This window comes from Microchirus variegatus (genome assembly GCF_963457635.1).
Source record: "Microchirus variegatus genome assembly, chromosome: 16".
NCBI lineage: Eukaryota > Metazoa > Chordata > Actinopteri > Pleuronectiformes > Soleidae > Microchirus > Microchirus variegatus.
The window spans coordinates 19,736,847-19,763,175 of NC_139817.1; the positions used below are offsets into that span (position 1 = coordinate 19,736,847).

General features: G+C 39.8%; 3 protein-coding genes across 3 annotated transcripts; all 3 read left to right on the top strand.

Moving 5' to 3' along the window:
* Positions 1-898: 898 nt before the first annotated feature.
* Positions 899-2,930, top strand: LOC310937983 (natterin-3-like; the record flags this gene model as incomplete). Its single annotated transcript, XM_083902374.1, has 2 exons — positions 899-998; positions 1,843-2,930. The coding sequence occupies 2 exons, from the start codon at positions 899-901 to the stop codon at positions 2,928-2,930; spliced, it is 1,188 nt and encodes a 395-aa protein (XP_083758500.1).
* Positions 2,931-7,719: 4,789 nt separating this feature from the next.
* Positions 7,720-9,530, top strand: LOC310937984 (natterin-3-like; the record flags this gene model as incomplete). The annotated part of the gene is made up of 2 exons (XM_083902375.1): positions 7,720-7,840; positions 8,440-9,530. The coding sequence occupies 2 exons, from the start codon at positions 7,720-7,722 to the stop codon at positions 9,528-9,530; spliced, it is 1,212 nt and encodes a 403-aa protein (XP_083758501.1).
* Positions 9,531-10,512: 982 nt separating this feature from the next.
* Positions 10,513-13,549, top strand: ptrh1 (peptidyl-tRNA hydrolase 1 homolog). The gene is made up of 5 exons (XM_083902262.1): positions 10,513-10,759; positions 11,482-11,701; positions 12,277-12,376; positions 12,451-12,496; positions 13,273-13,549. Exons 1-5 carry the CDS (start codon positions 10,565-10,567, stop codon positions 13,534-13,536), a joined length of 825 nt encoding a protein of 274 aa, XP_083758388.1. The 5' UTR covers positions 10,513-10,564; the 3' UTR covers positions 13,537-13,549.
* Positions 13,550-26,329: the final 12,780 nt, after the last annotated feature.

Below are 26,329 nucleotides of genomic sequence, written 5' to 3' on the forward strand. Positions count from 1 at the left end.
AGAGTCAGAAGACACTGTCGCTCGTGAAACACGTCAGAATATCCTGACGTTATTCTTCTTCTGCGGTTCAATATACGCAACCGGATGTGCCCGGACTAGTGCCCGGACTAGTGCCCGGAGCAGGACGATCTGCTGTTCTGGAGAACCGGTGTTTACATAACCGGACCGGGTTTTTTCAGAGATCTCGCTGAGCCCGAGATTACAATAAAACACAGCGTTCTCAGCAGTGGCTGAACTGTTTGTTTTGAACCTTCAGGGCTTCTTAAACAAGGTAATGACGCAGATACACACTAAAAAACAGCATTAATTGGAACTTCCGGTCTAGGTCCGCTTTAAAGTAAAGCATTCAACATAATATTCAATATATTATAATAATAATAATAATAATATAGAATATTGGTCAAACACAGAGAATAAAGTGGATTTATTAGATAACCAGAACTATTCCTGAACACTAAACTAAAGGTGAATGATGAAAATAATAAAACTACTACTAATAATAAAGGACTCATTGTTTCAGCTTGTAAAGAGTGAAGATAATCCTAAACTGTAAATAATCCAAACACAGTCGTGATCAGCTGTGGACAAAGAGTCAAAGTCACAGCTGAGTCATAAACCAGTGAGTATATAAACGACGAGTGAGTGAAGACGAGACGCTCATACAGAGAGCAACTGTCAACGGTGAGTGCTGCTTCATCATAATCATCATAATCATCATCGCTAATAAAAAATAAAAATAATAATAATCTCTGATGGTGGATCAATATTTCTTTCTTTTATAAGTTAATATTTTATCAATCGTACAAATATGAAGTTGTTCGTGTAGTTGAACTAATTAAAAAGTAATAATGAAGATAAATGTGTAGAAATATTCTGACAGATTATTTTATTTCTCCAGATGAAGTCTCTGTCTGTGTCGTCTGTGCTGCTGCTGCTGCTGACTCTGACGTCCGCTCGTCTGCAGGACATTGTGAAGAAGAGCTCACAGCACAGGAGAGGTAAACACACACGCCACACACGTGTTCGACGTACATGACTTGAGGACATTGCATTGACTTACAGTACATTCCTAATCCTAATCATAATCCTGACCCTAATCCTGACCTCATCCTAACCATAAAACACGTCTTCACCTTAAAATGTAGTCATTTAGGGGGCTTACTTTTTGTCCCCATAATGTGACTGTGTAAACAGATTTAGGTCCCAACAACATTAGTAATACCTGGACGGACACACACGTCACACTCACACACACACGTCACATACATGTCACTCACACCATTTTCTACCGCTTCACCCTCCTTATTCTCTTATTATTTGCTCACACACAGTATTTGTGATACCATCACACACACACACACATTCTTGTACTTGCTGCATACTGAGGACTGGGTTGCTGACAAAGTGAGGACCAGCATTTCCACTTTATAAATCAACACAACAACACACGTCATACTATACTATATCGTCCAAAATTTTTTTTTTTTTTTGACAAAAATGTCATGTAGTCCAAAATTTGAAAAAAAAATGTACCCAAGATTTTTGGTACAAAATTTGACAAAAAAAGTCATACTATATATATATATATATATATTTTACAAATTGAGAATAGCATGTTATAGCAACCTAAGGAAGTGATTTCAATTAAAACAAAGTGAGGACCGGCCAATATGTCCTCACTTTGTTGGTTTAAAACCCTCACTGGTCCTCAGTATGCCGCAAGGACAAGAACACACACACACGCGCACGCACGCACGCATGCACACACACACACACACACACACACACACACACACATTGAAATAAATGGTGAAATAACAACGTGAACTCTCTTCTCTGCAGTTTCCTTACTGAACCCACAGCTGGAGGGTCTGGAGCCTGAACCCACTGGTAACGATGTGGTGTCGTCTCCTCTGACCCCTGCTGGCCTGGAGCAGCAACAGGACAAGCCGTCCTCCTTCATGTTCGCTGATAACGTGAACCTGGAGTGGCTGGCCTGGAACGGCTCGGTGCCCAACGGCGCCGTTTCCATCTACAATGGCTACACCGAGCGCACAGACTATGTCTGCAAGTACAAGTGTGAAGCGGGCTTTTACAACCCCAGCCTGGGCCCTTACTGTCGCTACCCCTATGGAGATCGTGAGTACTATGCTCCTGAGTTTGAGTTCCTGGTCAACAAGGACAACTTTGAGTTCCTGGAGTGGAAGGACGGTTCATACAGCTCAGTGCCACAGAATTCTGTGCGCACCTGCTCGGGTGTTGATATCTTTGTTGGGAAGAACAAGTACGGTCTTGGAAAGGTTGTTCCCCAGTTTGAGGCCTTCTTTCTGCCTTGGGAAGGTGATGAGTATTGGTACAAGACGTACCAGGCGTTGACCATTAACCGAGATGCCTACACGCAGCACATCAGCGATGTCAAGTATGACATTGATGAAGTGGCCATCTTCCAGTATCCTCCTGAGACCATGCAGATCTCCGGGGTCACCAACAACGAGTGCCAGACGGTGGAAAAGACAGTCACCATCTCAAAGGTCACAGAGGTGGAGACCACGTGGAGCATCGGCCGAGGCACCATGATCGGCATCACGGGCAGCATCACGGCCAAAATCCCCCTCCTCGGCTCTGGAGGCATCGAGCTGGGCGGCGAGAAGACGCTGCAGTTTGACAGAGGAACCACCAGGGTGGAGTCACTCAGCCACTCTGTGTCTGTGGAGCTCAGCGTCAAACCCAACCACTCCTGCAGAGTCCGCATGGAGGGACGCAAGATCAAAGCTGACATCCCATACACGGCGCGCCTCAGCCGCACCTACCGCAACGGAGACACTCAGTGGACATCCATCTCTGGGACATACGACGGAGTCCAGATAGGAGAAGTGCAGGCTGTGGTGGACCGATGCGAACCTGTGGCCGACGCCAAGCCATGTCCATGATGGACGGACGCTGAGCCATGACCATGATGGACGGACAGAGACAAAGACAAGAAAAAAAAACCTTCAAAGAGCTGATATTTGTTCGTCTGTCAATAAAAATAAGATCATGTCCATTTTCTATAGTCAATCTCTTTATCTGACACACACACACACACACTTGACTTACAGTACAGTGTAGAGTGCTTTATTACAAAGTCCAGCCTGATTTATACGTCACACAACACTTAAAGAGAGCGAGACCCTGCAGTTTTAGACTGATGAAAGACACTGTCCTCTTATTGTCCTCCCATTGTCCTTTAGGGTTTCCATTAGGGTAAGGAAACAATAAAAACACCTGACTCCATTCTTTCTTCAAGCCATCAAAGCAAAGCTAGTAATAAATATGCAGTAAATGCAAACACGGTCATCAGCTTGGTATAATTCAAGTAAAAGAGACAACTGGACGATGGGTTTTGGTTACTATGGCGATAACAAAGCATCAGGTGGCATCCAGTAATAGTTGACACTCGTAGACTTTTGGCACCAATGACTCAATGAATCCTCTGAAGACATGGACTTTGTTTGCTTTAATCACTGCACGTGAAACAGAGGGATTAAAAAAAGAGAAGTTAAATTAGAGTTAAATTAGATGGTGAAACAAATAATCCAGTGACACAACACAAACATTATGACAAAGTTACCATGGTTACAGCTTTATATCTTTCACTTCATAATCATCATAATGTCCTGCTACAGAGACGGATTCTGCAGCTTAATCAAGAAAACACAAATGAAGTCTGATTTATAACTTATATGACATTGTGGAAATTGTAGAAAACAACAGCAGACGATCTCCATCATCGACTACGCAGATTTATTTTTCTTTACCCATCAGCACGTGACACCACGTCAACCAAGCAATTTAAAGGGACCGTGGTCACAGGCAGCCACGATGCAACGATGCTTATACACAGTCACTACAACATAACTGTTGGAGCCATTTAGAGGTTTTTTGTTTAGAATAGTTTTAAAGTAACAATGTTTTGAGTTATGGTAATGAAATATGAACCTAATTTAGAGTCGGGATTAATCTCTATGTTTTATTGGTGATTGATTCTGGTCTCACCTGTGAAAAGATGGGTTCAGGTCCTGCTCCAGGGGAGAGAATGCCTTTATAAGGAAGGCAAAGTTACTTTTGAGAAGGCCACAGCAAACAGTTTTCTGACCGCATTAAAGCACATTCTGAACATATTAGAACTCCCCTTTGTTGGTCGCATATAGTGACATTTGAATAGTTTTTCTTGTTTGTTTCCATGAAAAATCAACCTGAGTTTATTCATAATAAATATAAATAAATCAAGATGAAGAGAGTCTGAGCCTCAAATGGAACAACCCCGTTAAACACAGGGTTTGCTGTTTCAACAACTTATAAATATGATTTCTATATATGATATATGATAAACAACAAGCTCAGACTGAGCTGAATATTTGTCTGTGACCTTTGACCTCTGACTTATTCCATCATACTTTTTTTTATTGTTTCCTTTTAAAGCAATGACGAATCAAATGATAATTTCCAGTACTGTACATCTGATTGCATAACAAAAAATTACAAACAAATATTATAAAATAGATATTCAATACATGTAAAATTACATACATACACATATACATATAGGTCCATATGGTCAATATGCTTAGTGCAAAAATCAACAATAAATAATATTTAACAAAGCCATAAAGGAAGCAATGTTTTGTTTTAGTGGCTAAATGTATTATGTATTATGTATGTAAAAGAAAGAAAACAAGCTGTACATTAATCTGTATTTGTTTCTTTGGAATGTGTCAGGAACGGTTCCCAGATTTCTGAAAAAGTGTCCAAGTTATTATTTATCTTGTAAGTGAGACGCTCGTAAGAGGCTGTTTCTGCCAGAGTGTTAAACCATTCTTGATAAGTTGGCAGTTCACTGTCCTTCCAACGTCTCATTATTACCCTTTTAGCAGTGGTGATGGCAATGTTCAGCCATTTCAAGTGTTTAACATATTTAACCTATCTAACTCACATATTAACATATTTAAAGGTGCCATATGTAAGAATGTGGCCAAAAACAGTTACTACTTTCAAATTCAAAATATCGAGGTCTTTAAGGTTTCATTTTCTGACGTAACTGGCAACCCGTGGTTGCTCGGCAACTGAGACTCTACTGACTGCAATGATTGGTAGACGGCGGTAGGTGGCACCACATGCCAAACATGATTTCAAAACATAAACATGATTTGCAGTCTGCAAAATATTTTTTTTAATGCAAATATTTTGGTTGTACTGTTGTTGTTGGTGAGTTCAGTTTGTTATATGAACATTATTCCTAAGTCTCTGTGACATATTAGGAGGATTTTATGGCCAGTTGCTTTAGATTTATTACATAATGCACCTTTAATATCTTTAGTGATATTCAGGAGACACAAGCCTGAGTTCCCAGGTTGTCGCGGATCTGTGCAATATGTCTCCTAGATGGTATCAGAGCCATAATCTGTAACTTTGCTGAAAAAAATAAATCCTATTGAAGAGCTTGTATTGAGTCAGTTTCGATCTGGCATCTCTAGGGAGAAGTATTTGGTTTACTGCTGAGTTCCAATCATCATTCTCAAAAGCTATCCCTAAATCTCTTTCCCATAATGCTTTCAGTCCTCTGGTGTTTACACTGTATTTTCCTATTAGATAGGTATAAAGTGAGCTTGCTGTGTGGTAAGAGACAGTTTTTTTTTTTTTAATTGTTCATCTATATCTGATCATAAAGGGAGGTTCTGACTCAGATTTGCTCACCTGAAATAAGCAGTCTCTAAATTGGAAGTATCTCCACCAGTCATTCCTCTGTAAATTAAATTGTTCCCTCAGATTTCAAGACGTTTCCTTGGTAGAGACGCTGTTAACACCAGTCTTTCCAGTAAAATGGCTTCCCCGTTGTCTTCAATAATGGGTTATTCCAGAGGGATGTGGAGTTCGATAAGAAGGCAGACGATTTCTCTCTTTTGTGTATCTTATGCCATATGGTTTTAGTCTGCAACATCATTGGGTTAGGCTTAGGCAGTCAGCTGCATTAAATGGTTCATTCAACTCCTGCTCTATCTGAACCCATAGTGGTCTATTATTACTTTCCAGCCTGAGTGAGCATATTTGAGTCATTAGAAAAGCCTCTTGATAAAATTGCATATTACGGAGCCTAAGTTCTCCGATATGCTCCAATTCACCTTGGATCCCGAGATTTCAGAAAATGTGTTGACAGTATCAAGTGGTGGGGGGACATATTCTTGAGTATGTGCTATTAGGACCAATGTGTCGTCAGCAAAGATTAGGAGTTTGTGTTCTTGATGCCCCAATCTCGCTGCTTTTATAGTCATGACCTCTAATTGTCTCCACGACCTCTGCCTTGTTGAGACCGAGCTGAAGATAAGTGAAGGACACCGATGACATCACGACTCAACATGAGCGTCTAATAAAGCTGATGTTAATCAATGTTATCTGACCGGCGTCCTCCACGGAGACAGAGCCGCAGCACTTTGGACATCACGCAGATACGAGAGACGTCCCAGACAAACATACTTACGAAGCACTTTTAATCGTCTCATCGGAGCACAATCGCCACAGGAGGAGGGGGCGGAGTCACTAAATAACCCTGTTATCGGTACAGTGCGTACTGTTGTTGGACAGGTGGACGTGGCCTCATCAAGGATAAAGGAAGACTCATGTGACCTTCACCCACGTGAAGGACACTGAGAAAAGACTAAAGATCCCTCTGTTAAAGTACGAGCTACTGACACTATACACTTCTAGTACTTCACTTCAGTACTGACACTCATGTGACTCAATGTGAGGTGCTTGTGGTTGTGGTGCAGGACAGCATGAGACTGTAAGGAAGCACCAGGTCCAGCCTGAGACACAGAGACTCATCTCAGTGAAAACACACAACCCTGCGGTGATTAATAAATGGCTGCCTAAAAGTCAGTGTAACAGCGCCCCCTGTCTGTGTCTCTTGTGATGGGCCACAACTAGAAAAGAGTAAGAGTTCAGAGGAGGTGGACAAGTCTAAATTTGTCTGAGATCACATAAGTAAATATTACACTGAGAATTATGAATGAATCAAACCCAAATCCTGCTCCTGAGACTTTAATCAGTGATTCTTCAGTTTAACCTTGTGCTCTGCTGCCTTTAACACTTTAACACGATCACTATCAATGCACTCTTTTATTGTACGTGGTGTGTGCGTGCGTGCATGCGTGTGTGTGTGTGTGTGTGTGGGGGGGGGGGGGGGGGTAATCAGTGGACGGTTTTAAAACGCTGCACATTTTGCAGGTTTCATCACTGCGGGAGGATTCTGTCGAGGTAAAAACTAGCTTTGTTCTCATTTGAAAGAGCGGATTAAACATTTATTCCTGGTTTTAGAGAACAATTGATAATAATTAATAATGACCTGTGGATCAGTGTGTGTGTTGAACTATTTGTTCACTTATATTTCTGTACAGTGTGTGTTACACATGTTAAACTAACATAAACATGTGTGTTTACTTTTTGCTCTAAAAACCTAAATAAATCTAATATAAATATTCAACTATTGTACGATCTTTGTCTGTGATAAGGAGTGTGTGTGTTGTTTAAATGACTTATTTTAAGATTTGAATCCCATTTTCACAAAAGAACAGGACATTAAGTGACATAAGCTGTTTACAGAAGAGCATGATGGGATCAAATCACAAATCATCACGGTTATTGCTGGGATTCACTCTGAGTTTGTTGACTTTTCTGTGTGTCCAGATGAGGTGGTGTGTCGCTGTGGTCCTGACAGTGCTGCAGCTGCAGCTCTGCAGCTCAGCGCCACAGTCTGGCCATCTGCTCTACATGTCACAAATACAGGAGGGACAGGAGAAAGTCAGCAGTGAGTCACTCTATCATCCTAACATCTTCCATTTTCTAACCGCTTTATCCTCTTTATTCTCTTATTATCTGCTACACACACACACACACACACACACACACACACACACACACACACACACACACACACACACACACACACACACACATTCTTGTACTTGCTGCATACTGAGGACTGGGTTGCTGACAAAGTGAGGACCAGCATTTCCACTTTATAAATCAACACAATTACAAATATCTACTTTATGAATCTATATATAGAATCTATCATCTATATAGAACTATTGGTTGCAGTACCATAAAATGTCTGCAGGTGGAGCCCCAGAGCAAAAAGGGCTGGAAAACTTTTAGGATTTTTAAAAAATTTTTAGTCCAAAATTTTACAAAAACATCATACTTATACTATGTCGACCAAAATTAAAAAAAAAATTTGACCAAAAATGTTTGGTCCAACACTTGACCTCACTTTGTTGGTTAAAAACCCTCCCTGGTCCTCAGTATGCTTCAAGTACAAGAACACACACACACACACACACACACACACACATAACATAGTTGTATATTTTTATTTAACTATTTCAAACCTGTCTGTCCATGCAGAGCCGTGGCTCAATCCCACACTGGAAAATGTCGTCCCTTCCCGGGAACGCCTCAACGCTCCTACAGTCAACGATATCCCTGAAACAGAGCTTTCTTCACGCTCCACCGCCATGTTTGACGAACACGTGAACCTCCAGTGGGTCACGTGGAATGGCTCCCTCCCCAACGGTGCCGTCGCCATCTTTAACGGCTACACTGAGCGCGTCGACTACGTGTGCAAAGTCAACTGTGAAGCTGGCTTCTACACAGCAAGCAAAGGGAGCTTCTGCCAGTACCCGTATGCTGACAATGAATATGCATCATCAAAGTTTGAAGTACTGGTCAACGTGGACCACTTTGAGTTCCTAGAGTGGGTTGAAGATTCATATGGGTCCACTCCTCAGTACGCTGTGAAGACGTGCTCAAACAGAGACATCTATGTCGGCAAAAACAAGTACGGCCTCGGTAAAGTGGTGACACAACACGAGGCCTTCTTCCTCCCCTGGGAGGGCGACGAGTACTGGTACAAGAGCTACCAGGTCCTGGCCATCAACAGAGAGAGCTACAGCCAGCATATCTCTCACGTGGAGTACGGCATCGATCAAATGGAGCTGTTTCAACATCCCCCAGAGGCCCTGAAGATCACCAAGGTCACCAACCTGGAGTGCAGATCTGTGGAGAAGACGGTGACGCTGGAGAAAACCAGCACAGTGGAGAAATTCTGGGACATTGGCAGAGAAACCCGCAACGGCTCCATTTCAACCATGAAGGCCAAAGTGCCCATCCTTGGTCCAGGAAATGTGGACTTCACCAAGGAGCAGACGGTGACCTTCTCAGAGGGGACGACCACAGTGGAGTCCATCAGCCACGCTCTCTCTGTGGAGCTGCTGGTTCTGCCCAACCACTCCTGCGCTGTGAGGATGGACGGACGTAAGATGACGGCCGACATCCCCTTCACCGGCAGACTGAGCAGAACCAACCACAGGGGGGAAACTCACTGGACCTACGTGACAGGAACATACAAAGACCTGAGCGTGGGTGAGATCAACGCTGTGGTGGAGAGGTGTCAGCCTGTGGCAGACGCTGTTCCCTGTCCTCCAGCCCAGGAATGAAGAAGCTGATCGGAAGAAAACATTGTGTTTCACAAATAAAAACAACATTAAAAATATCAAAGCCTTTGTGTATTTGTGTCATATTCTAACCTGTTTCACTGATAGACAATAAATCAATATGATGATCAGTTATTAGATAATTTATTCAAAGAGATTTCAGAGACAGTGAAATTATGTTTACATTTGTATATGTCTAACTCCTCTCTGGTTTATCACAGATTTATTCAGGTGCTCAGGGGAAGACAGTGTGTCAGTGAGATCTACAGCATACATTATTTAACATGTAATTATTTAACATTATATGTATTTAACATTAGAATTATGAATTCCACCTCTACACGAGCACACTTTTACACCCAGGGATCATTTCTCATTTTACTTTTCACGTCTTTAAAGTTTACTATGAAATAATGGATATGAAGCTTCTACACAGGGGTTCATTCATGTATCATGATCTTTTATTCCTGAAAATAGAAGTCTATACATAAGACTGGGATGAAAATAGGATGAAAACATGTTTTTTTTAATGGCTTATTGCAGTTTGAAGATAGCTCACATTATTTAAGAAGCAGCACAAAGATGACAAATAACACAATAACAACACAATCATTGTAATGTAAGTTAATGAAGAACTGGGGAGATGACCTTTGTGGTGGCTTTACATAAGTGCAATACTAGGTCTCCGCGCTAGATGGCGGTGTCGCTCAGTGTAGAGAGGGAGGTTGCAGACGGAGTTGTCTTTGTTGTATTTGTTGACCAAAGTTTATGGTGGAGACGTTTGAGGAATACATGCTAATGCTACATGCTCATGTTTAGAAGAGGACACTGATTTAATACAACAATAATCGGATACAGAAAATAATAGGACGTTGAATCGGATGTAATCGCGCCGTCCTACGTTGTTTCGTTGAGTTCTGTCGTGATTTTAAGTCACTGTTAGTTTAGAAGCTACTGTAAGCTAATGTTAGCAGTGACACATTAATGACGCTACTATAAAAAATACTGCGAAAACGTAGTAAAATGACGTTTGTTTGATGCGAAGAATGAAACAAACCTCACTTTTAAACAAGTTTCTTCGCTGTTTCTGTCACTTTTTCAAAACGTTGATAAATTTCCTCACAATGCGTCAGCTCGTGAGCAGAGTGATAAACCGGCTTTTAGTGAGTGATGCGTTCACGGCTGTGATGCGTTCAGAGGCGGAGATTCATTCACATCAACGCACAAAGATGGTAAGAGTTTTAAAACCATGGGTCTGTGCTCAACTTTACTCAACAATCTCTGCACACATTATTCACATTATACATATAAGTTGACACAGTTTATTTAAATTACCACACCCATGTGCTGCTTTGTGTTAGATTTACTTATTTTAGAAACAAAACTGCATCAGTGTAATGATTGGCTGATGGTAATAATAATAATGAACGGACCCAGTTCAACACAGAGAAAACCAAACACTTTGTGTGTTTGCTTCATTTAAATAAGAATTTACCTGAATGTGTCATATTTGTCATCTGTAGGATGAAAGACTGACATTTTGCGTTGACCTCTGCTGTGATGACGTGACCTTTTCATTGTCAGAGCACAGTGTTTACACAGTGTTTCAAGGTCTGTGAGCAGTGACTGACACCACAGAGTCACAACAGAGTCCACTTTTGTTTGTGTTGACAGCAGTGGATCAGTACCAGAACCTTCACCAGAACAAGGCAGCAGCTGTTTGTGTCTCAGCTGATGTCAGAGTCTTTAACTTTATCATTGCTCATTTTCTGTGATCATCAGTTTGTTTGTTGAAGTACAGTAACCCACAATATTCATAGGGAGTTTTACGTGAATCTTTAAATAACTAAACTGTTCTCATCATTCTTTTTCTTTACGTTTTGTTTAAAAAAAATGAATCAAACTGGTTTTGATAGGACTGTTTTCTTTGTGTGTGTATTTTTGTGTGTCTCAGGTGGTGGGGCTGGGGAACACTGGGATGGAGGGAACCAGGCACAGTGTGGGCATGGCGGTGCTCGGAGCTCTGGCCTCTCGTCTCAACGTGGCTGAGCGCTGGCGTGGAGATAAGCATGTGTGTGGTGAGGTCATCGTGTCACAGGTTCAGCACACACACGTGGTGCTGCTGCGACCCAGGCTGCTGATGAACATCAATGGAGTGTCTGTGGCCAAAGCAGGTGAGGTCACTGTGCAGCGGCGATTCTAGAGTCTGTTGGGGCCCTAAGTAAAAATTCCCAGGGGGCCCTTCCGAAACAGTGTTCATTACCATTATGTTATAAATAATCTGACGCCAACGAAAAATGTAAGAATTCAAAAGGTTTGTATTCCAAATGAATGAAATAATATGGAAAAACCTTGTAATTTTGAAAGTAAATAAAGTATGTGAAAATATAAATGTAAAGAACAATAAAATACTGTAAATCACTTAAAAAAAAAAAAACCTATATAAACTTGGTAAATATACATACATTACACTGTAAATAACTCACATTATAAACTTATAAACAAAATATAAAGTATAGGATTTAAATTCTTGTTCTTGGGGGTACTAAAGCCACAGCAGGCAATTCCTCATCAGCATCTTTTAAATACTGCTTCTACTAGTTAGCCTGTTCACAAGCTGCGCGTCTAACACTGTGTGTTCATATCATTCATATAAAGTCTGGCTCCTTTAATCCTTGAATTATAGCTAAACATCAGTTTGTTGAGTATTTGTTTAGGTGAAGTTTTAATGAGTTCTTTTCTCCTCCAGCTAAAAAATACGGCGTTGAGCCTGAGAACATCCTTCTGGTCCATGATGAATTGGACAAACCTCTGGGAAAGATCGCAGTCAAACATGGAGGAAGTGCCAGGTCGCTCATCTTTTGTTTTCTCTGTTTAAAGTCAGTGTGATGATGCAGAATGACGTCTGACCTCTTCTCTGCAGAGGTCATAATGGAGTCCGGTCCTGTGTGGACTGTCTTCACACTGATGTAAGTATCACTCATTTATGGATAGGAATGAATCTTTCCCCTAAACTCACAGTCTATAGATGTGAAGATGATTATAGATGAGTATCAGGCTTTTAGCCAGCAGGACCCTTACTTCATGAGTCACCATAATGGTCCTTCAAAAAGCCTCAGAATGCCCCATTTTTACCTCAAATTTTCAAAAGCTCCACATGCCCTGCAAATTTTAGGAGGGGACACCCTCTAAAAAAATCCTAGCTAAAAGCCTGATGAGTATGATGATTATGGAACAGGTCTCTCTTGTAAATGAGACCCTGGGTCTCAATGAGATTTTACCTGATAGATGATTATAGATGAGTATAGATGATGAGTATAGATTATTATAGATGTAAAGAACCATATGTTATATGAGCTCACTAGTTATTAAATGAAAGACAATTGAAAAGACTAAATTATATTAACTGTTGGTCATTAAATATTTCTATTATTGTGAAAATACAAATGTACTGAGCATATTTTCTGACAATGAAAAATAAAGTCACTTACTTTAAATCAAGGCTTTCTGTTTTTTGAAATCATGTATTATATAGTGTCATATATTTTCTTGTCTGATTGTGACCGGTGAGTGTATGTAAGTCATATCCTGAAGTCCTGGGATTTAATAAGTCTCCCTTTACATTTTTACTTAAAATTGCTACATGTTTTCTTGTATTTTGTTGCGTTACTGAAACAACCAATCTCAATCTAATGTTTGTAAGTGGAGGACATAGATGAGGACATTTCAAATGTCTCCTCTGCAGGTCATGCAGAGACTCCGTGTCGGGATCGGTCGGCCGCGGGAGAAAATGTCGGTGGAGCGTCACGTCCTCGGTCACTTCTCCTCTGAGGAGCGGAAGCTTTTGGACTCTGTGCTCGTCCAGAGTGTGGACGTCCTCCTGTCCCTGCTGTCCCAGCAACAGGACTCTCAGTCCAGCTCCTCCTCACCAGAAGGGGGCAGACGAGCAGCACAAAGCAGGGATGAGGACAAATGCTCAGACTCTACTGCAGCTGCTGCTGAACTTTGACTCAGGAAAAGAAACTGATTCTGTTTCATCTGAGTGATTTCTTGAAGTCAAAGACCTTGAAGCAACACGAGCAGAAGTTTAACCACAAATCAAAGCTGCCTTTAAATTAAATGTTTTTACAAGCAAACTATTGTTTTTCTATTCTTCTATTCTAATTCTTCATTTCACTGTCTCATTAATGGACAATGTGATTTTGTCTGATTGAAGAAAAAGAAGAAGTTTAAAGCATTGTGAGTTTACTCATGGAGGTTAATATTATATCAATAAAGTCTGTGATCAACAGAATTATATGTTCTTTTTGTAACATCAATTATGCACTTATAGGGACAATACATGTAGTTTTTGGTGAAAAACATGACATGGACACTAAAATAAAATCTGAATATAATCATTGTATCTTTTCTACTGTAACACGTGTGTACAAATATATACACAAAGTAGTTCACAGCAGCTTCAGAGAGAAACCTGGTGGTTTTTGTTGCTGATGTATTGGTGTTGTTAGTTTGGTCCTTGTGAAGAGAAACGATATCACATCATGACACCAACAAAGAGAGGTTTGTAGACTGGCAGAGCAGGGACAGCCGTTAACCTCCATCTCACTAGGGCTTTTATTGTAGCTAAGCGAAAAACATGTCAAATTGTACGAAACCCATCCAAGATCAAAAGTTATCAGAATGTTTCGCAGATGCCCTGCACACATCTGCAAATTTTTTTTACCTGCACACAGGAAGTAGATTGTCTGAATCAAGTTCTCTTTAAATCGCACATAATTGACTGATCGGCTCAAAACCTGAATATGTCTGCAAGACACACAGGAAGTACGTCACCCAAAACAGGAAGTGCCCTTTAACTTTGCTGTTTCTGACGATGGAGGCTGAAGAAGAAGTAGAAAGGGAAAAAATAGATTTTTTTTTAACATTTACATTTTACAGGGTACATTACGACATTGTATTGTAGTGCTAGAATGCTAAACAAAGTATAAAAAAAATATAAATATTAAAATAAACAGATCAGTAACTAAGAAAATTTGCAAATTGAAGTTTTTCTTTAAAAACAGTACAAAGAATGTTTTTATCGCATTATATGTTTTTAAAAGTTTCCACATCTCCAGTAATTTTGTAAAAACTGAATTCAAGCCTCAGTCTGCATTTTGTGTTACACCACCACATCGAGGCTGCTTCTTGACTTGGACCATTTTCCATTTTATTTTTCAATAACAATTTAATTTTAATTAAGTTGTATTTAATTTAATAACTGCCACTTTATTGGATTACTTTTCTTGTACCCTGCACCGTAAATAAGACTAGCAATACGAACAGTTTCATCAAATAAATTAAAAAACACTGGTTAAAAGTGTGAAGAGTGAACTGTGAGTCTCTAATACTCTCGCTAAAAATGTGAAAAACTGTCTCCTGAATGCAACAGAAAGGAGATAAGGATTAAGAACAGAGATAAAAGCATTTGAGGTGATGGCACCGTGTAAAATCCTCCACTGGAGGTCGGCTGTTCTTTTCTTGAGGGGAGTTAAGGTCAGCCTTCGCTACCTCAGCCCAATTCTTTGGATCAATTCACAACGGTTTGAGTGATGAGACTTAAACTATGAAGAACAGTTGAGCAAAAAGCTTTATTCTATCTATCACAGGTAATTGTATGCAGCGCTGGTCTGCTCAGACATATTGTAGCTCCTGCAATAGCTCAGTCACAACAACAACAACAAAGTGAGATTTACACAGAAAATTAAACAACGTGCATGACCTCCTTCTGCTGTCATTCTAACAGTGTTAATCAATATGATCAAGATCAAGATTAGACTAGAAGTCTGCAACAAAACAAGTTAAAAAGGAACTGTGTCAGCATTTAAATAACGAAACAACAATCATGTGAGTTCATCAGGCAAAGGTCCTGATGATGCCATATCTAATTTAATGTGATTAATTCCACAAATTAATCCTCCTGCGTTAAAGCGGTAATTTTGACAGCCCTAATACAGTTTTTCTCGATTATTTACACACATTTTCTGAAAGCATGCCTCATGCTCTCAGAACTCTACACACAAAATCCAAAAACACACACACTATGGGCAAAACCCCTCAATTCTCCTGCAAAATGAAACTTTACATTCAAAACAATGTTATTTCTTCTCAAAATGGTATTTTGTTTTCAAATGACACAGACAAACCATCACATCATTAGACATTTATAAGAACCATTTGAACACTGATGTGATCAATGTAAAACACTATGATGAATGGAAAACACTTCTTCTTCATCGATCATAATAACTTAGGCCTTGTTTAGTGTTTAGTGTTACACTTACTACATAACACTTTACATACATAAGTGTGTAAAATATTTTAGAATATTGTTTTTATAGACCCTGCGATGGACTGGTGAACTGTCCAGGGTGTGACCCCCGATCGCCCTATGTCACCCTGCGACTAACGGTGAAAATAATCCATCCATTATCTACCGCTTCATCCTCCAGTAGATAATGGATGGATTATTTTTATACTCAAAACACACAAATACAAAGTAACAAATATATTGTATTCCTATATATTTCCCACAAAAACAATGTACACAGTGTCCATCCCAACCAACACAAAGTTGCACAGTGGTCTACATACAAAACAGAACCCTTTTATGCTAACGCACTGATTGCAAATTGTAAAACTGTGTGACAGGTGTTTTCCCATGTGATGAGTCAGTTTGCATAGTAGGGAAATTAACTTTAGAATTTTGAATGACAGTGTGTTCTTTGTGAAAACAAGAGATTTTCTTCATGAAAAGTGTGCCAAATGCAGAGAATTGTGTGTAGTGTTTTGAAAAAAGTGTGTTTTACAACTGCAGTTTGAGTGTAAAGCAGGAATTGTGCTTGTAGTTTAGCAGAGTTGGTTCAGGGGATTGGTGCATGTGTAAACAATTGAGAAAAACTGTAATGCTGTGCTTCCGTGACAGTGCTGACAAGCCACCACTGGAAGCCATGACGGCGACCGAGTGGCAAAACCAACAAGACAAGAGTCTGGTCGGTAAAACACACAAAAAACAAACTAACAGCTAAATTAAATTACGCCAAATCAAACCCAAACACTAAAAACAGCTATAACTAACAACAAACCAAAGAATAAGGGACAGAAAAAGAACAGAGAAGACAAAAAAGTATTCCACGCTCACTCCTTTCATTTGAAGAAGAAGAAGAAAAAGAAGAAGAAAGGCAGACGAGAAACAAACGAGACCAGACTTTGTTTGTACTCAGTTTATTTGGGATCTTCCGTCCTGCAGGGACACACTTGTGGACCCCCCCCCACACATACACACACACTCCATCAGACCACTTTCCCAGCCCCTCATCACTGGTCAACTTCAGCAGTGGCTTCAATAACTTTTCTTCTGCAGAGGTCAGAGGTCAGAGGTCAGCAGGGCTGGACACCCAGGCCCCAGATTTATTCAAGAATGGAGGAGCACCTCCTCCTCCCCCTCCTCCTCCTCCTCCTCCCACCTCCTCCTGATGCTCTTCAGGATCAGGTCTAACAGAGACCCTGTGGGAGGTCTGACTCTGCAGAAACAGACCACTGACACTCACACACTCACACACTCATATGTAAGTATGCTTGTGATTGAATGAATGAATGAATAAATGAGTGAGTGAGTGAGTGAGTGTCATGGTTTAACAGATGATGTTATTGTGAATGAATGAATGAATGATTTGCTGATATGTAATGAATAAATAAATGAGACTGTTGTTTCTTTAAGAGGTTTGTTCACTCACAGCTGGTCTCTCTCTCTCTCTCTCTCTCTGGGCACAATGGACATTAATCATCACCTCCGCTGTGTGTGTGTGTGTGTGTGTGTGTGTGTGTGTGTGTGTGTGTGTGTGTGTGTGTGTGTGTGTGTGTGTGTGTGTGTGTGTGTGTGTGTGTGTGTGTGTGTCCACACTCTCTCCCTCTCCCTCTCTCTCCCTCTCTCTCTCTCTCTCTCTCTCGGTGATTCTGTGTCACCGGCACTTGCTGTTGAAGACCCTCCAGAATAAAGGCCCTTGAACCGGACACAGAGAGATGGAGCCGCCGCTGCTGCTGACGATGAGGAGGAAGTTGATGCTGATGATGCTGATGGTGGAGACAGCGCTGATGATGGTGGCGATCTGCGCCGTCCGCTCCCCGCGCACTGTGTCCATCCGGGGCGGGAAGAAGTGGAGTGAGGAGGGGGAGCACGTCTGCTGTTGCAGCCCGCCTCTCTTACCTACTCCCTCCATCAGCCCCCTCCTCCTCCTCCTCTTTCCTTCCTGCCGGTGGACGCGTGATGCGTTCACTGACTCTGAACTGGAAGTACACGCGGAGGAGCAGGTGCACGAGCTCACACTCATTTGATTTCATCCATTCCATCACTTTTTTTTTTTACAGGTTTATGTGAAGAGAGACGAACGCGTTTCATTCTGGAGCTGAACCAGGGCAGAACGGAGGAGGGAAGGAAGGATGCACGAAGGAAGGAAGGAAGGAAGGAAGGAAGCAGAGAGTTGCGTGTGAACAGGTGCAGATATTTGCACCTCATGCGTTTTTAAGGATTTCAGGATTGTTTGTGAAGAAGCGGACTGAGAATGAAACAGGACAATAATCACGAGAGACACTGACCTGCTTCTTTTTTATTATTATTGTTAATATCATTGTTATATGTTCATTATTATAATGATGTTTATTATGATGATCATCACTGAGCTGTAGCTGCTGATTGTCCAAACGCAATTCTTGTGAAATTTCAAATCCTGCCCGAGAATTGTGCATGGACATCTGTTGCTGAAGCTTCTGCGCTGCACCTTCATCCACGTCAATAATAAACACAATTCTTCGATCGTTTGTTTTAAATGTTTTATTTCTCCTCTTCACTTCTGCGGCCTCGCGCAGGGCCGCGCGCCGCAACGCTCCTCCTTTAACTTTGCTTTGCTTTTTAAATAATTTTTCTTTTCTGTTTTAACTGAAGGACCTGGATCTGCAGTGAACTTTGTGACTAGAGAGAGAGAGAGAGAGAGTGTGTCTCACACACACACACACACACACAAACACACACACACACACACACACACACACACACACACACACACACACACACACACACACACACACACACACACACACACACACACACACACACACACACACACACACACACACACAGAGAGCGTCAGGCCTGAGCTCACTTTCCCTTTATTTGTCGCTTTATTGTCGCTCCACCGCTGAGTCTTTGTTGCTGCCCTTTGTTGCCATTTTGAGGATTATTTAATTTGCATAATTCTTCAGGAATGTATCATTTTAATTTTGTTTAACAAACCGTGACCCTTTTTCATCCTTTGGATAAAGACACATTACAAGAAAATAAAGACGGACTTCGTTTGTGTGAAGAAAAATAAAATAAAGTAAAATAAAAGAATTAGCAGCAACATTTTTTTGTTATTGTTTTAAATCCGTGCATGTCTTACTTTTCAATTTTCACTCACGTCACAAATGTAAAATTCAAATTTGAATTTGATGCGGTGACCTGTATGTTTAAGTAAATATGTGTGTGTATGTTTACATAATGTCATTATGTTTTTCTTCGTTAAGTTGTTTTTAGTTAAATGTTTTATTTTAATTTAGTGTTAAATAAATTCAATAAATACTAAATGTCTCTATTTTAAATTACTATGTAATATTGTCGGCTCATTGACGCGAGATTTTGCAAGTTTTTGTTTTTGAGAAAACTTTTAGTTATTTTTTTTAGTTGAATTGAATTAATATGTTTAATTCGTTAATTAAAAACAAAAGTTTATTTTTAGCAGCGTCAGCAGATCTCGTTTTAACTCTGCCCTCTTGCTTTTTCTGGGGGTTTGTTTGATTTTAACACCACGTCATCACGGCCTGGGTGCGTTCGTTCGCCTCAATTGATGCTGTGATCTGCGCGTTCGTGTGTGCGTGGTGAAGGCCTGAAAACGATCAAAGCTTTTATTTTTCAGCACATTTTTGATTCAAACTAAAACAAACTAAGCTGTGTAAAGTCGATAAAATCATCATTTTATATATATATATATATATATATATGTGTGTGTGTATATATATATATGTTTGTATATATATATATATATATATCATCAAAAACAAAATAAATCAGTTTAGACTTGAGAAAGAGGATTGCTGATGCTCACAATACAGGAGAAGGATTTACAAAATATCACAGCGTTTCCAAGTATCAAGAACTGCCTCCACAGTCTGATGACATCACTGTGACACCACTGTGACATCACTGTGACACATGTGCACGGGCAGCAAGGACACTGGTGCTGATGAAGGAAGGAGCATCACAAAGGTGACATCACCTTTCTGCACATTCCTCTGTATTTTTTCATCATCCCTCAGAGTCAGAGTCAGGGTTCAGCAGCTGCACCTCCTCCTCTTTCTCAACTCAACTCAATTCAACACAAACTTTATGGAGCACACACCAAGAAAAAAAAAAAATTCTTTGCATTTTTTATTATTTTATTTTATTTATTTATAACAATAACGAAAATCAATATATATATATATATATATATATATATATATATATATATATATATATATATATATATATATATGTTTTTAGACCCTACCCTATTAGACCCTACTATATTTCAGATACAGGCCTCTACCAAACGGTTGAGACGTCTGTTCATAATAAACCTTGTTTGCATAATCCATAAAGTACAACATTCAGAACACATTAAGTGTTAGTGAGTTCAGCTTGATGCGTTTTTCAATATAGTGACTTAAAGTGTGGTCGACCAAATGGTTGAGTAGTATACCTGCTTAAAGGGTTAAGGGAGGATTTAAAAACCTCAATTGATCCCACGGAGTGGATGTGTCAGGGCAGGTTGTTGTTGAGCCTGAGGGCTGCTGCCACAAAGTCACCTTTGGTTTTTAGCCTCATTTTGGGCGTGACCAGTTGATTGGACGATCTGTGTTCTTTCAGCATTATTTCCATCAATCATTTGTGGTGGGAAAGTTACCATGCTAAAAAACCCAGGGTCAGCTGTGTGTGTGTGAGTGTGTGTGTGTGTGTGTGTGTGTCATAAATCAGGTTTGAAGAGAGTGAAAAGTATCACAGCCTTTATTCTTCCCTGCTCTTCATGACCAGTGTCCTTCGCACCCCATCTGACCACAGCACAGAGGCCAAGGTCAACCTGAACCCCCTTCAGATCACCCCACCACACACACACACACACACACACACACACACACACACACACACACACACACACACACACACACATTCTTGTATGGGTATCAAAGTGAGGTCCGAGCTGCAGCACTATCAATGTGAGGACCACCCTTTCTGCTATGCTGAAGGGGAAAAAAAAAATACATTTGCACACAAGATGGCACCCTGAAACCAGTTACCACTTCAGCATCTTAAAAAATGGTGTTTGAAAAAAGAATTAAAAAATTGGTATCACTAGTGAAGTGAGGACTTTGAATGGGGGAACTGTTGGTGGTCATTTGTGGCCAAAACATGTTAATAACTGTCTTCCTTTGCTGCAGTTTTATGTTAAGACTCAGATAAATATTATTACAGTCTGAAAAGAAGAGTAAATTTAAGATATTATAAAATTATGATGACCCAAATAAATAAAAAGTTGTAAACAAGTACAGATGTACATCTGAACTAATATTAAAATATACATCAACATTAAAAAATAACAAATAAATCTGCAAATTCAAACATTGACTGTATTAGTTTTATTAAATATTTTCAAAAATCTCAAACGTTGAGAATGTGTTTAAAATTTAAAATTCTCTCCTTGAAATTTCTGACACTCACTCGTCTTCTATCGCTCTCTCCTCCACATGAGGGTCACGGGCTGGAGCCAATCCCAGCTGACAGAGTGAGAGGCGGGGTCAGACCCTGGACAGGTTACCAGTCAATCACAGAGACAACTATTCACACTCACACCTACAGTCAATTAAGTCAACATTTAAACATTTAACCTCTGCATGTTTTTGAACTGTGGAAGGAAACCGGAGAACCCGGAGAAAACTCAAACACAGATGGAGAACATGGAAACTCCTGGAGGAAGACCCACATATATATTTATATATATATATATATATATATATTTATATTGTAACTTGCAATTGCTGCATTGTTTTGCAGCAGCAGAAAACTTAACCAGTGTTATGAACACATTATTGGCTCAAACAGCCTTAATGCACAAAAATGCACTTTAAAAAAAACGTTCACTGCCTGAAAGTTTCCTTTCGAGTTAAAGTGACAATGGTGTTGTACACAAAATTTTTGATGTCTTTCCAGGATCTTTGTTCCAAGACTTTCTCTTTCTCCTTGCATCTCATGCACGGTTCCTTCCCAGGAACTCTGCGTTCTTCAATGTAATTTGTCAAATGTTTACGAACTGCAGTTTTCTCTGCTTCACTCCATACCCTCCTTTCCTTTACTCTGGGTAGTTCTGTAAATGACAGAAGATGGAGATATAAACACAGTCTGGACTCCAAATGCTTTTTCTTTTGTTTTATAAGAACTTGCCTGTTGCTTTCTTCTTTGAAAGACTTGGAGCACAAGTGGATGTTGGACTTTGGTCTATAACAGGAACAGACAAATGCAGCTGTTAGTCAATGAAATCACACAAATAATCAGGATCATAGATATACATAATAAAGGCTAGATGTCTCGACCACACTGCCAGCCAATGGAGTCGAACATCAGCACTGGCGGCCATCTTGCCACAGTCAGCTCGCTCACCCATAACATGTGTTGTAGTGGTACATGGACTTTTTAAATAACCATAACTTGCTCAATTTTCTTATGAATGTCAGCGATGTAGTTAAATATAACCATGGGCTTTAAATAACATTAAACCTAACATATAGTTGCAATGTATATACACACACACAAGGTATTTATGTTAAATCAATATAAGGGTTACTAAAATACAACATACAATATTCCTGTTAGAAAAGTATACATATAACTCAGGTTGCCATTCTTTATTCTGAGTTTTAGTCACCCATATATTGATAACATAAATACCTTGTGTGTGTGTGTATATTCATTGCACCTTTCTGTTCTGTTAAATGTTTATAATAAACCAAACCGTTTGAAAATCGGTAGAAAATTGAGCAAATTATGGGTATTAAAAAAGTCCATGAACCACTACAACACGTTATGGGTGAGCGAGCTGACTGTGGCAAGATGGCCGCCAGTGCAGACTTTCGAGACTCTGCCGTAAGACATCTAGCCTGTATTATGTATATCTATGGTCAGAATAGTCAGGCTCATGTGTATTTAATTTGGCTACTCGCGTTCAAATTTCAGAGGATAAAACTAGTATTAAAAACACGGTCTGAGGTTTTTACAGTACAATCAACTTGGTAACAAACTCCCATAACTCACAGTTACGTGAATGTCCATCCTCTCTGCAGGGAGCACATCTCTTTTTAGTGGAGATGAGGTCAGAGCTTTTGTCTGAAAATCAAACAAAACAAAAATATTACAGATAAGAGACCACAAACAGATACACTACTGCACTACATTACTTTAAGAAAACAGTGATGTCATAGCCCTGCCTCTCTCTCTGCTGTCATTCACTGTCTTGTGTTGTGATAGTTTGACAGTGTTACCAACTAATGTTAATAAAAAGTAACTAAAGTCAGTCTGAAAAGACACAGATCAAGAGGACACTTCAGACACACGAGTGAAGACTGAAGTTTAACAGTGAAACTGAATTGTAAAATAAGGCCTAATAAAAACCTATTTTTACTTAAATATCTTACAGCAGTCCACGACCCTCATGTGGAGGATAAAGTGGTAGGAAATGGATGGATGGAGGGTCTCCGTGTGTGTGTTTGTGGTCAAAGTCTCTCACAGAAAACAACCTGGTCTAAGTCTTTTAGATTTCCTGATTAAAACACACAGAACTCACCTCCATCATTATCAGAACTCTCATCCTCACTGCAGGGGTCACTTCTCTTTTTAGCAGAGATGAGGTTAGAGCCTTTGTCTGAAAATCAAACAAACATTTATTTATCAAACAGATATTGTATTTACATATGGAGTAAGTGAAGTCAAAGTATGTTTGTCAAGTTGACAGGAAATGACCTCTTGCTTTCATAGACTTGGTCTGTTTCTGTCTTTTCTTCTGTGAAGCTATTTGACTTGAGCTTGGATTCTGATCTACAACAGAAACACATAAAAACACAAAAGCACGTCAGTCGAGGTTCATATGTAAACATTATTAAACAATTGTTCTTCACAAATGTATCACAATAACACAATACGTTAAGAGCAATATAAAAAGAAATAATAATAAATAATAAAGAAAAAAATACCTAAAAAATATATATAAATATATATATATAAAATAAAATTATAATTTAGAAAAGTAATTAATATTCTTAAGAGAAAAGTATCACTCTTGTGGTCTTTTAATTAATGAAATAGGTGGAAGTTTGTTTTTAATATAAAATCTGTGATTAAAAACACATCACACTCACCATCATCATCATCATTAGAATCCCCATCCTCAGTGCAGGGGGCGGGGGAACAGAGGTCATGACCTTTATCTGACAAAACAAACAAACCCATAGACCTTATTCTGTGTCTGTAAAAGGAATTCACTGTATGTGAGAACAACAACTGAAAAAAAGTAAAACATTTCAATTATAACTCAGATATCAAGATGAGCATTATTCTTACATTTGACAAGCAAATATTGTATGAATATTTTTGCTAAAATTCACTTTTTGAATTGAATTAATGAATTGCTGCAGCTTTAACAGAGACAAGATAAAAAAATAGACTTTAGTTTGAAAACCTTACCTTCATTCACTTCACCTTGTTCTGCTTCTATCAGAGAGGTCACTTGACTCTGTGTCAGTGGGGGACTTTCACCTAAGAAAAAGCCAATAATCAAATATTAATACAGAGTATTTTTAAAGAAACAATTTTATCCAGTTAGAAATATGTAGTCTGTGTAATTATCAAACCTATTGCCCAGCTATAGTAAGTGTTGACAAAAAACAACAACACAGACCGCTGTTACACAACAACAGTGTGTGTACATAAAAACAACAGTGTGTGTACATACATACCACACACAGAGGGATCGAGTGTGTTGAGGTTCTTCCCTATTAAGGTGGTATTTCCTTGTTCCATAGCAAACAAAAGCTTGCTAATCTTGGCTATCTGAAAGGTTTTGTCAGTCTGTCTGTAAAAGTCACGATGAACTCTGATGTCATGACCCATGAACCGAGCCACTTGTTCCAGCTCTTGTTCGCCGAGATCCAGGAGCTGACAAAGTGTAGCCACCTGTTTTCTTAGTTTAGTTGACCTGAGGAGCTCAGGGTTTTCTGCTTTGCTCTCCTCTGCATATTTCCTCAGACAGTCACATCCACGTATGTTTGTTAGCACACCAGCTCTGGCAAAAAGGTAGGGATTGTCAGTGGGAACACCAGCTTCATCTCTCCATTTCATCAAAACTTGGATTGACTCCATCATCCTGTGTGTGAAAAACACAGGCACCTTCTTCCCTCTTTTTCCACGGACCTCAATGCGAGTCAACTGTTTGCTCAGTTCCTTCTCTAAAGGAGACAGAGTGCTGTAAATATCCTCATTGACAGGATTGGTGTTGACTTTTTTGTAGGCTTCGAGAGTCAAGCGCGATGCTTCCCCTTCACGACGCTTATTAAAAACAATGAGCTGTGCCAGAACGCTCTCATTTAACACCTTGTATGCTGGCAAACTCAGCTGTTGCTCAAGTTCAGCCCTGGCTTTGTCTTCCACCATCCTGAGGTGGTCTCTAAGTGCCATGACATTTTTTGTCAGGGGAATGTCATCGGATTTGTTCCATCTCTTCTCTTGCATGGTCTGGTGAGCAGATACCGAAACATGAGTTTTCCAATTTTTTTCCAATAGCTCCAAAAACTTTTTTGCCTTTTTTTCTGCCAGGTCATCATCATTCATGAGAGTTTGCCCAATCAACACCTCCAGTGCTCCTTTCAGGCAGAATCCCACTCTCACTGCTGTTGAGGGTTTCCCGTATTCATTTTTTCTTGGACTGAATTCCGTTAATTTCTTGGCTGCATTCACAACAAGCAGAAACTTCTTGGGTACACATATGTCTTCCAAAGTCTTCACAGTACTGTCCATACCTTTGACAATCAACATGAATCTGCCAAGCTCCCTCATCCTTTGAGATATGTAGTTGTGCCTGGACTTCACACGGCCGTGTTTTGCATACAGTGATTCACCATAGTTGCAGATCAAGGAATCGCCCCTGATGTGGAAGGACACATCATCCTGTCTCATTTTATTAATAATAGTCTGACATCCACTAGATGAAGCCATTATAGGAAGCAGGCGTGCTGAAACACTCTGTACTGCCCCCCTTGTCTTTTTGTTGTTATCTGTCTTATTTGTACTTTTAAATTTACATGAGGCCTGGTGTCTCCACAATTCAGTCTTAGAAAACATGCCATAGCAGAATTTACAAGGCAAATATTCCCCTGCAGATGTTTTAAAAGACGGCTGTTTAACAGTTACTATCTGTCCTTTGCCTTCTGCCAGGACCCTCACATTGTGCTTAAAATCACCTTTTTTTCTTATTTTTTCTAAAAGAACTTTTCTTTGTGGTGACCTCAATGGAAAGCTGAATGCATGTGCCACATCCTTTACCTCCATATGCTTTCTCTGCAAGTGCCTCGCCATCTTGGCATTTGGCTGACGGCAATAGAGACAATAATGTTTCTTGTCCCATGCTCTTTTGTTGTCTTCTCTT

Coding starts and splice junctions, on each gene's coding strand:
- ptrh1 (XM_083902262.1), top strand. CDS start 10,565: ATGCGAAGAATGAAACAAACCTCACTTTTAAACAAGTTTCTTCGCTGT. Junction 12,377..12,450: donor AAACATGGAGGAAGTGCCAG/GTCGCTCATCTT, acceptor TCTTCTCTGCAG/AGGTCATAATGGAGTCCGGT. Junction 12,497..13,272: donor TGGACTGTCTTCACACTGAT/GTAAGTATCACT, acceptor TCTCCTCTGCAG/GTCATGCAGAGACTCCGTGT.